General features: G+C 43.3%; 1 protein-coding gene across 1 annotated transcript in view; it reads right to left on the bottom strand.

Moving 5' to 3' along the window:
- Nucleotides 1–12,500, bottom strand: part of LOC145391824 (hemicentin-2-like) — a 139,416-nt gene that overhangs the window by 76,043 nt on the left and 50,873 nt on the right. Inside the window, exon 3 of the mRNA XM_080266315.1 lies at nucleotides 2,304–2,419. Coding sequence (XP_080122441.1) covers nucleotides 2,304–2,419 — 116 coding nt within the window. The remainder of the gene's footprint in view (nucleotides 1–2,303; nucleotides 2,420–12,500) is intronic.

Below are 12,500 nucleotides of genomic sequence, written 5' to 3'. Positions count from 1 at the left end.
CAGTTACCCTCACCATATATATATTTTCTGAGGACTCAATATACCAATATTTTAGTAAATGGTGTTGGCTGCCCACACCGGGATTCGAACACTGGCACTATCAGGCTAGCATCTTTGTAAACAACAATACTAACCATTTACCCACCACAACGATTGTGGGGTGCATATATATATATATATATATATATATATATATATATATATATATATATATATATATATATATATATATATATATATATATATATATATATTACACCATCAGTCTTCTGCGTTTTCAGTCTAAAATGTCCTTCTGTTAGCATATATACAGACTTTTTCAACTTCCGAGACCGTTTACTGTATCCAAGCCAGGCATTGTTTTGTTAATTTCCTACAGCCAGTCTTCCGTCTGTTACTTTCCAAATTAGGTCATGTTAATTCTCCTACATGAACAGGCTTTCTCCTTGAGGGGGAGACTGAACAGCCAGAATTTACTTTCCCCCAAGCTGGCGAGAAACAACTGGCAAAGGTGGTCTCCAGTAAAAATGAAGCATATGAAATTCTAAGTGCTGCACAGGCGTGGTGTGTGTGTGTGTGTGTGTGTGTGTGTGTGTGTGTGTGTGTGTGTGTGTGTGTGTGTGTGTGTGTGTGTGTGTTTGTGTGTGTGTGTGTGTGTATGTGTGTGTGTGCGTGTGTGCGTTCGTGCGTGCGTGTGTACGTGTGTGTGAGAACAATCCGCATGTATTATTCATAGGACAAACAGGGAGCAAACATAAATAAAGGGACACACTACCAGTAGGCACTTTAAATGTCCGCCACGGCATGGACTTTAATCCTCGATTCTGGTTGATGCTGTTCACTCCGTCTCCCCACAGTCATTCTTCTTTCTTCATTCCATTCCCCATCGCGAGAGGATTTGATGCTTCTTATCAGTGTTCTTTATTTATATTTTGTTTATTTTATTATCTAGTTTCTCCGCCAAGGAGGGAAAATAATCAGGTGTGTATGATGATTTTATATATCGGTCTACTTTATTTTAACTTATACATTAATACCACTTATCTACCATTAGAGTGCATCATCATTAACAATACTTATTTATGTGAGCACGTAACGTTTAGGGAAAATATTAAGCGTACCATTAAAGTATATAAGATATAAATACAATATTTTTCAACTGATGACGGCGGGAATTAAACTAACCTCTGCTCGCTGCGGTGTCTTCCATTCTGGAAGCATAAAGTATAAAGTTGTGTGGCAATATTTTCCAACCTTCATAAGCAGGTGCTAAGTTTCTGGACGTTGTTTATGTGGTGTTTGTAGTTTATTCCCTCACACTCCTAATACAGGTAAGTATCATTATCTGGCGTTAGTAGGAATTTATTGCTAGAGTTGTTCCCACGGTGAGAATGTTAATGATGTCAATATTCATTCAGGCTCCAAAGTCTCACCAAGAGATTAATAAAATCGTCTGGCGTTAGCTGGAATAGAATGATATTGCTGTCTCTTCCATGGGGTGTAGTAATCCTGCATATAAGCAGCTTGTGCTGTTATGTATTTTATCTTCGTCTGTAAGTTCAACGAAAAGGGCGACAGTAGTCGTCAAAAGTGTTTGGAAATACATCTTTTCGTCTGCCGGTGTGGGTTTCTGTGTGTTCATGAGGGGGGTAAAAGTTGTTTGTAGTTCCAGTTCTCTTACAAGAAATATTCCGCCTGTTTTATTGTACTACCTATGATTAAAATTTTCCGTTTTACGAACGTGTGAAGCTCTCTACCACTATTTTACAATATTCGAGAGTGGTTACAAAAATTACTACCTTGTCCACTTCAGCCTAGCCCCCAAAATTTAATTTCTCAATTTTGACTGTTAAATCGCAACAGAAGATTGATACTATTATACGATGCTAAACACGAAAAAGTGCAAAGTACAGTAAAGATGTAAATCAGCAGTATAATCTTATTTTGCCATTGAGTTACAGGCCATATATTGGAAAATGTTAAAAAATCTCTGCTAAGTTATGGTGGATGAGGTCGAAGTATACTTGTATGTTATAAGGTGCCTGCTCCACTACATACAACGTGCTCTCTCCTCAAAGCTATACAGTAATTCGTCCGCCTAACTCGGCAAGGATTTTCTCCCTTTTCAGCCTATTTTTCGTGGTCCAGTGACAGAAAAAGAAGATACCGTACCTCTATATTCTTGCAACCAGTAAAACGCCTTTATCGGCGAGGTACGAGCAAGGCCATTTAAATCTGAAAGCACTGAAATGTTACCTTACACCCCGAGGATGCCTAGAGTATATTGATGGCTATCTGCCTACCATGCTTCATGCCTTTACGGCAAACTGTCTGACCTTTGGCCCTCTTTTGAAGATTTTCGACGTGCTGCGCTTGGCGCGTGTAACGTGCCACGTCCATCGCCTGGGTGTGATTAAGCCTGTCAAAAACAAATCTTAAAGAAATGGGCTATCATATGGTGCAAAAAACGCAGTGATCGGCCTTGTGGTTGCTAAGATATAAGCCCGTCCGTGTTGGGCCGGGCAGGGTCGGGCCGCTCGTATGTGAGAAAATGCCCCTACTTGACGAGAGGCTCGGGAAGGCCTCTCCCTCTCTCGTAATAATACTTCTGCGGGACTAACATCGTATTCTAGTGTAAATATCATATTAAAAGGGCAGAGAGAGTGAGAGAGAGAGAGAAACTATGCTTTACGTTCTTGCCATATCACCTCCTCATGGTTGGCACCATATTATAACGTTGACCTCTTATTACAACTCAGCAATCTAAATGAGAGGTAGCAATATTATGCCAAATTGAAATGAGCAAAAGATAAGGCTCACCTTCGTCGATTCCAATAGCTGCATTTCTAAACTTTGTTGAGTTTGTGTTAAGTTGCTGACTGTGTATGAGGTGCTTTAATGTCACAGTTACTGGTCTCTGAGTAAGCAGAACTGAGAAAGCTGGGCAATGAATAAGAGTAGTAGTAGTAGTAGTAGTTGTTCCCTAGGCAGTCTGGCCGAACAGCCCCGAGTCCCTTAGGAAGGCCATTGCCGAGACCAGGCTTTCCCACAGAGCTCTCAAAGAGTGTATGTTGTGTTGTTGGCTTAGGTGATTGTGTGCAATGCAGTCTTCCATAATGTGCTTAATAGTATGGGGTGCTGTGTTGCATCCTGGACAGGCATCAGCGACGGAGTCATCCTGCCTCTTCTGGTAGCTTAAGAGGGCTGGATGGTGCCCACATCTCAGCCTGGCCAGGTGGACCCTGTCCTCACGAGGAAGATAGGATTCAGAAGGGCGGATGTCAGGAGGCCGTGCATCCAGCTGTGTGTTGTCTTTAAGTGACTGAATGGAGCGGCGAGTGATCTGAGTGTGGATATGCTTCTGGAAGCTGGTCTGAGGTGGGCGAGGGGGTAGAGATGACAGTATTTGTGTATGGTATCGTGTGCTGGGTGTTGTTTTGATGTTCCTTGGTGTGGGTGGATGTGCTGCCATGTACTGTAGTGGATATTGTGGGTTAGTGGAGGCTGCAGCAAGAAACTGGGTGCCTCTCATGTCTAGGTGCTATTTGACTTTGAGGACTTTGGTTTCTTGATGTACGTGGTCTGTGGGTGTAGTAGCTATGCAGCCTGTGATTATTTTTAGGGCCTTGTTCTGTATGGTCTGTAGAGTGTTGTAGTGTGTTTTGGTGAGGTTAGAAGCCCAGGCAGGGCTTGCATAATTCATCACTGAACGTATGTATTGTCTGTATACTGTGGTGGTGGTTTCTTTGTTGTGTCCGAATGTCGTATGGGTAAGTGACCTCAAAGCATTGAGTCTTGGTGTTATTTTATTTTTAATGTTTGTGATGTGTTGTTTAAATGACATTGATGTACTGTACGTTACACCAAGGATTTTGGGTGTGTGTGTGTGTGTGGTAGGGGAGTGTTGTTTATGGTGAGGTGTGGGATGTGTCTGTGTTCTGCTGTTCAGTTTGTGAGAAGAGTCACTGTAGATTTGGATGGGGTTATTTTGAGCCTGTTTGTGGTGAACCATTCGTGTAGTGTGTTGAGGTAAGATTGAATGATGTGTGCAGCTGTGTTTGCGTTTTGGTGCGTACAAGTAAGTGTTATATCATCTGCATAGGAAGCTATGTGTATCTGTGGTGTGTAGGGTGTGGGTACGTCGTGCATGTATAATTTAAAGCGTGTAGGGGACAAAACAGATCCTTGGGGGACGCCGTTTGTGAAGTTTCTGATGTTAGAACACTGACCGGCAAATGTTACGTGTGCACATCTGCCTGCTAAGTAGTTTGCCAACCATCTTTTTGTGTTATTGTGCATATTTGTGTTGAGTATTTTGTTATTTAGGTTGTGGCGGGGGATGGCATCAAAAGCTTTGCTAATGTCTAGTGTGATTAGGAGTGTTCCGTGTGGTGGCCTAGCTGAATTCATCCCATCGAAAAATCTTTGTGTAAGGTCTGTAAGAAGGGTGTTTGTGGAGTGTAGTGGCCTACAGCCATGTTGTGACTGGGCTAAGGGGAATGTGAGGTGTGACTTGTTGTAGTACCAGTGACTTTAGAGGGGGTGCAGAGGAGTGTGATGGGGCGATGTGAGGAGGGTAACGTGGGGTCTTTGTTGGGTTTAGGGATAGTGATGATATTGCCATGATTCCAGGTGTTGGGTATTACGTTGTGTGAGTATCTGTAGTTTGATAAGCTGGTGAGTGCTTGTATGCCTTGTGGTCCTAGGTGTTTAAGGTGAATGTTGCTTATGTTGTCTGGCCCACAGGCAGATGAGTGCTTGAGGTTGTTAATGATGTGCTTCGTCTGGTTGTAAGTGAAAGGTGCGTAGTCTGGGTCTGTGGGGAACTGTCTCTTACGTCGGATGATACGTCGGTCTTCGGGATGGGGATTTAGATGGCTGACTTGTGAAAAGTGATTGATGAGAGTGTTGGCTTGTTGTTTGTTTGAGGATATTGTGTCTGTTGTTGTGATGGCAGCGTGTGATTGTGTGGTGTTGCTGTTGGAAAGTGTGATGCTGTTTAGTGTTTTGTAGAGTTTGCTGATGTTTGTTTTGTGGTCAAGTGTTTGGAGATAATTTTTCCAGTTTAGTGTTTGCTGTTCTGATATATTATTGTTTATTTGAGTGTTGAGTTCTTGTATTTGTTGTACAATGTCTTGTGTATGGGGTGTTGGGGAGTGTCGCAGTGTGTCCCGTTGTCTGATGAGGCCTTGAATTTCTGGTGTGAAGTTGAGGTTGTGTTTCTTTCTGTTGCCTCTAGGGATGTGTCTTTTGTCTGCGTTTTGTATAATTGTATTGAAAGTGTGCACAGCGGTGTTGATGTTTGTGATGGGTGTACTGTTTAGTGTTTCGAAATGTTGTTCTGGTTCAGTTACAAAGGCCTCCCAGTTGGCTCTCTTATAATTAGTGTATGTGTGTTTGTGGCCAGCTGGGGTGATTCTGGTTTTGGTAGTGATGATGATTGGGAGGTGATCGGAACCTACGGATTTGACCACTCTCCATGATGTAGTGGGGGCGAGGTTTGGGGAGCAGAAGGTGATGTCTGGAGATGATGGGAGGAAGAGGGCTTGGTGTGGGATATGGGTATGTTGGTCTAGATTGTTCAGTATGAAAAGATGATCTGTCTGGGATTGTAGTACCAGCCCTCTGTCTGTGTCAGGGTTGTTGACATGCCAGGCCGACGACTTGGCGTTGAAATCACCACCCAGGATGATTTTGGGTATGTTAGTGATGTGATGTATCTGTGGAGAGTAATTGTGTGGTACTGTGGGGGCGATTGAGGGGGAATGTATGTGTTAGCGATTGTTATGTGTGATTTGTTACCAGTGCGTATTTAAATTGATTGTATTTCTGTTGTGGTGTCATGTGGGGGGAGTAGTGACTTTGTGTGTGCACTGGTATCAGCAAAGTTGATGGATTTGTGTACCAGGGTGATGAGTCCACCGCCACCGCCGTCGGCCCGGTCTTGTCGAATGGTGGTGAAGTTTTGGAATGTCGGTGTTTTCTGTGCTCTGTGTAGTTTTGTTTCTTGTAAGATGGCAATGTGTATGTTCTGTTGTTTGATGAAATGTGTGAGTTCTTGTTTTTTGGTGTTTATGCCATCTATGTTTAACTGAAGGATGTTTATGTTGTGTGTGCGATGTGTGTTGGCTGCTGCAGCACGGGGGGGAGGTGGTGTGGGTGAAGGGGAAGGGGTAGGAGGAGGTTGTGATGGAGGTAAGGGTTGAGGTGGATTAGGATGGGTTGGAATGGGATGAGTTGGGGGACTGGATGGTGTGGGAAGGATCGGTGGATTTGGCCGTGGAGGTGTGAAGGAAGTAGGAGTAGGATTGGAAGGGGGGTTGGTGGGTGGGGGGAAGGAGCATAAGGAGCGGGTGTTTGTGTAATGTTTTCTGGATTTAAGTGTTGTGCAGGTGTAATGGGTCCAGTTCTTGCAGGAGTTGCATTGAACTGAACCCTTTGTCTGTCGGCTCGACGTGATAGGTTTTGAGCATGTTGGACGTATGTATTTGTTGGTGGGTTCTGGATTGCTCTCAATGTCCCCGGCTAGAAGAAGTCGTCGAGAAATGACAGCCGGGGAGTCATTTCTCGGTGTAGAAAAAACCATGTTGATGTGTGTGTGTTGTGTTGGGAGATGTGGTACTTGCCCAGGCGACCGAAGCCACTCCCAGGTACTCGAGCCCCGTGAGGGGCCGGGGGGGTTTGCGGTGGTTTGGCCCCCATGCTGTCCTGCTCTTCTGTTCGACAGCCTCTGGGGGGTAGACCCACGACGAAGACGCCACCGCTCCAGGTCCAGGAATAAGAGTTAATTACAGTAGTTCTGCCTATACAAGGAGAAACGTGTTTGCTCCTCTTTGATTAACTTCTTCTGTCTTCCTTTCTTCTTCCCATCAGTCTAGAACAGGAGTTCTCAAATGAAGGGGTGGAGAGAATTCTCCCCTGGGGAAGGGGGGGAATCTGGACAGTCCTGGGAAGAGAGGTGACCCAGACAAGACCAAAATGGTCTTTGGTTGTCGAATATGGTCAAATGCCTTTTAGGAGTAAGATAATTTTTATGGTCCTAAGATCATTATTATGTTACATATATGTAAAATTTAAAAAAAGATAAAATGCTCCTAAAGCTTTGTATAATTGTCCATAATTCCGCTTGACCTTTTACCGTCACACGTTGGCTATTGTTGCTAAACAGAGAAAAATAACTCTGGCAACTGGAGTCATTTAATCTAGAGAACGGGGAAGAATTTCACTTGTTTTTTTTTTTTTTCTAATGGGAGGGAGAGGGAGATCATGAAGGAAGCTGTGGCATAATTGGGAAGTGACCAGGATAGGTTTTGGAACCTCTGGCTTAGGATATTGGGCAAACGAGCAGTCTGTTTATCCATGACCAAATATATTCTTTTTCCTTCTCTCTTCATTCTGTTCTTTGTTGAATGGGTAGGTACTGTTGTATAATCGTGACATCAGATCTAAAATTGTGTTTGTAAACATTTATAAAAGACAAGCGGAGTTGTTAATATTTTCTTGAGAACTACGGAATCCAAAAACTCTAAAAAGTGGATTTAGTAAAAATTATAATAAGACTGTGATAAATGATAAATAGAATGTGACTGACAGGTTGTAACTATTTTAAGGGTCTCAGTTATTCTCCTTGGTGATATAATGTGGCAGTAAAATTTCGTGGGCAGTGTTCCTTAGCCAGAGCAGATTCTATTTTTTGTTCTGGTTCTGTACGAGATTATCACATTTCTATTATAGCCTACACTTTTCTGAGTCATGGAGTCGTACATTTGAGTTTAGGAACGGTCTAGCACGTCCTTTTTTCCCATTTATTTTGTGCAATACCATTGCTTTATCCCTTATAATTATTGTATTATTTCCTTTTAATATCTACATCCCTAAGCCTCGTTTCATTTTGACGATCACAAGTTTGGGGCACGTGTGACCTCACCCTTGAGTCCGTATGTTTGTTGGTTAATGAAGCTTCCTAACATTTCTTCCTTAGTTATTTATTTTTGGATGTGGCTGGTTAGTATCCTTTTGTAAATTGTTTATGCAGAGTATGTCGATGTTGGAAGGATTTATGCAGCAAAGAAAAGGCAGTAAGATATAGTAAGCAAAATATTTTTGTTAGGAAGAGGTGTTAGAGCCTGCTTACCCTACGAAAATACCTGCCTTGGGTTTCATTTATGCACCAAGTGGCTATTGTTTCAAGCGCTCGGTCGAAAAATAAGCTAATTCACACTACAGTTAAGATTATCAATAATTTCATACTGCGTTTCTCCTCCTCAGTCTTGAGGTAGTTAGAGCAATTTCATTCGAGATATTAGATTGCAACGGACGATCATCAAGTTGCTGACGGTTCTGGCGTTGCATTACAGGGAAAGTAAAATGTAGATTCACATTTCTGTTAAAAAAAGATGTCGATTTTCTTTGATCGAAAGAATAAACGAAATGATAAAGAGAAGGAGCGATTTGATCCAAAGACTATGCTATTTTACACTGCACCTCAATTCACACTGCTGTACGTAGAGTGACCGATTTCATGACAGAAAGAATAAATTTCACACTGCTTTTCTCTTTCAGGACAGTGTGAGTTGGGTGGAGGCGAGAATTACGAAAAGCAGACATGATGTGGCTGTCGTTTCATGCATTTAGATATGTTCAAAAGATTAAACGATTCCACACTACCGATTAAGCAATATACATGTTTGCCTAATGGATAAACGATTTTACATTTTAGTCCACAGAATAAATGATTCACAGTAAGTTTGTTGTATTGGCACCAGGCTCATTTGAACGTGACCCGGTGGACTGCATGATAGCAGTCCCACATGATAAAACATACTACGTCACATTACATCACACTATCGGTCTATAGAATTAACAATATCACACTGCCAATCTCTTTCCTTGTTGGAATGACAAGCCAAGGGTGAGAGCAGCGGAAATGAGTTATTTGAGAGGAGCGTTTGGAGTTACATGGAGAGACAAACTGGCAAATGAGGAAGTGAAGGAACGTTGTGGTGTGGATGTAGATGTGATAGAAAGCGTTTGGAGAAATACGTTAAGGTGGTTTTGGCCATGTGGAGTGGATGGAGAGCGAGAGACTAACGAGAAGAGTGTATGTTGAGTGAGGTGGAGGGGGGAAGAGGAAGGGGGAGGCCAAGGTTTAGGTGGGGGGATGGAATGGAGAGGTATATGCCAGAGGGCGGTGAGCTGGGGGGAGGAGAGCGAAATGGGGAGGGACAGGACAACATGAAGACGATTTGTCTGTGGCCACTCCTTACGGGATTAAACCATCTGGCAACAGATAGGGATACAGATAAAATCTCTTTCCTAATCTTGAGTCAGGTCGGGCAGTGTGGGTTCGGTGGAGGCGAGAATTATGAAAGGCAGGCATGACGCGGCTGTTGCTTCATGCACTGAGAAACGGTCGAAAAATTTAATGATTTCACACTACCGTTAAGAAAACAGACTTCTTCACCGTAAAAATAAACGATTACATAATTTAGTCTAAGAAATAAATGATTTACGTTATGGCTATTGTTCTGAACATGAACGTGATGGATTACAGAAAACTGGTCATACTAGGAATATACGCCACACTATATCACACTATCAGTCCAAATACTAAACAACCTCACATTGCTCTGCTTCATCCTAATCTTGAGTCAGGTCGGGCAGAGTGACATAGGTGGGGGTGAGAGTTAGACCCGGTCACACTAGGAAGCCAAGTAAACGTCACACTACATCACACTATCACTCCAAATACTAAACAACCCCACACTGCTCTGCTCCTCCCTAATCTTGAGTCAGGTCGGGTAGTGTGGCTTGGGTGGGGATGAGATTTACGATATCGCTTCTGCGGCTGCAGCCATTAGCGGCCGCGATAATATCTTGGCTGAGTTACTCCGCTACTGTTCCCCAGAGTTTCATCGAACACTGCGTGGAATTTACATTATGCTGTGTACCCGAGGGATCCATTGTCTTGTTTGTTCTAAGGCCTGTATTCTCGTCTGTTAAAGGAAGTTCCCTAACACGTCTTCCTAGGCGATTTGTTTTGCTTATTGCATCTTACTTCCGTCTTCTGTGTCATTTGAATTTTTCCAGTATCACCAAACTCAGCATAAGTAGCATAGTTATTGATATAAGCCAGCCGTATCCGAAAGTAAGTCGCTAAGGAAGATGTGCTAGGGAGCTTCCTTAACGGAGGAAAATACGGGCCCTAGGATGATTAAAAATGTGAATGGGTAGTCCATACATAGCGCTCGTCTTTCACTCCGCTTGGTGATCTCTCGTGTGTTGCGGGAAGGGGTCAGTCAGCGTTATCAGTGTCTACCCTGTATCATTTATTCATTGCCTCCTCCCACTGCCACCCCAACGCACACACCAACAGCGGGGCAGACCCCACAGAACATAAACGACCAGGCGAGTTTCTTGAGGAGCCCTGTTTACAAACTATCCACCATTACCGGGTCTCTCTCAACAGAACAAAATAACACTCCATTAACAACAGTAATACAAAATCAAGTGGGAATTTTTGTAATCTCTTTCATACAGCAAGCCTTCATTGAATTGAACTAAATCGTCTGCTTAGTACATTTATGCATCTGCACATGATTTTAATGAGCTTTAGAGAAACGATTCGGAGAGAAAAAGTTGGGTACTGTCATCACTAATTTTATTATCATTAGAGGTTCAATCTAACTTTAATATCACCTTATGGCGGCCTCGACGAACAAACTACACCCACATCACTTGAGGGTGTCCTAGATTCTCGTCCTCTTGCAGCTTATTTCACGTAGTTCATTGGCAGATACAGACAATGGTTTGGCTCTACTTCCATTCCATGGCCATCCATCGTATTTTAGTGCTAATCTCTTGTTACAGCTCGGAATTCAAGAAGAAGAGAGGGCAAGTTTAAGTCTAGTCAGAGAAAAATGGGTATAGTAGGTTATGTGACCGTAATAAAGCGTTTAGCCCTTTTAGGTTCCTATGTCTCACTCTCACATGAATGTAGTCTCGAGCAATAATTCGAGAAGAACACTAACTTAGAACTTTCATGGCCATGAGAGAGATGAATGAAACTAGCGGTGGATGAAACACAATGCTGGAGTTGTCCCGACCATGAGAGTGGGTGGTGTGTTGGCAGCGTCCTTGAAACTTATGCAGGTGCTCAGGTAACAAGGTAAACAGTGTGGTGCGGGAGGCTGGAAGGTGCCTGGTTAAGCTCCGGATTTATTGATTGGCCCAGCTGACTGGGTTTGACTGCGCTGCTCCTAAATATATCGACGTTCAGGATCAGCTTGGGAGCGAGGTGGGTGGGTGGGTGGGTGGGTGGGTGGGTGTGTGTGTGTGTGTGTGTGTGTGTGTGTGTGTGTGTGTGTGTGTGTGTGTGTGTGTGTGTGTGTGTGTGTGTGTGTGTGTGTGTGTGTGTGTGTGTGTGTGTCGGAAAAACTGAAATGTACTTGAGTGAAAGGTGACGTGGGAGTAGGTTGGATACGAGTACTTTTTTCATTCAGAGAATTTATTTGTGTGTGTGTGTGTGTGTGTGTGTGTGTGTGTGTGTGTGTGTGTGTGTGTGTGTGTGTGTGTGTGTGTGTGTGTGTGTGTGTGTGTGTGTGAACCTATTTATCCGTAGACCTATTACCAAATGGTTCTCTTTTCCTACATCCACCCACCAACCCACACACATACCTACACACTCACCTAACATATTGTACTAAATCTACCTCTTTGTTTGTCCTCCGGGAAGTCCCACATCCTTCCACCCACACAAAAAGCCCACCCACTTACCCCAAAAGTCCACTCACCCACAAAACCCTCCCACAAAGCTCACCCACCCCATTTACGTGCCCAACCCACCCATGAAGCCCACCCACCTCATCCATTTGAACAATCCACCCACCCCCACGCTGCCCACTCACTCACACACATCACACTCTGCCTGCCCACCCCATCCATTCCACTCATTCCTGTCCACCTTCTTCTCACACCCCTGTTCACCCACTCACCAACTCACCCACCAACCAACTGGCCAACCCCTACAATCCACCCTCCAGCCTATACAGCCCATCACATGCATGTAAACGCACGCGCATCCCCCCCCCCACACACACACACAATCAGATGCTTTTATGGAACAGAGTTTTGTAACTTTTTTTTTCCTTCATGGACCACTTAAAGAAGCTTGCTTTAACTGTGAACCTGTCTTTTGTAAACCATTATTATAATTGTTCAAAATCACATGCAGGTACAAAAGATGAACGGAAATCCTTGCTAGTGAAAGGCAGCACCAAATTATTTATTAAATTTTATCATATGCCTTTATCAGTGACTTCGTTTTTCATACGACAAAACTAAATTAAAATAATAATCTCCATGTGTTCACCTGTTAGAAAAAGGGAAATTGTTAGAAGAAAAGAGAGAAGGGTGAAAAGAAAGGATAGAAGGATGAACATAGAAAGATGAGGGCGCGAAGAGAAGTTGGACTATCAGTGGGAAGCTGAAGGGAAGTAAGG

Source organism: Coenobita brevimanus, chromosome 2 (assembly GCF_032717465.1).
Source record: "Coenobita brevimanus isolate Jiangsu-jjx chromosome 2, ASM3271746v2, whole genome shotgun sequence".
In the NCBI taxonomy this organism is placed as follows: Eukaryota; Metazoa; Arthropoda; class Malacostraca; order Decapoda; family Coenobitidae; genus Coenobita; species Coenobita brevimanus.
Note: the sequence above shows the minus strand (reverse complement) of the source record. Positions and strands in the feature narration are given on the sequence as shown.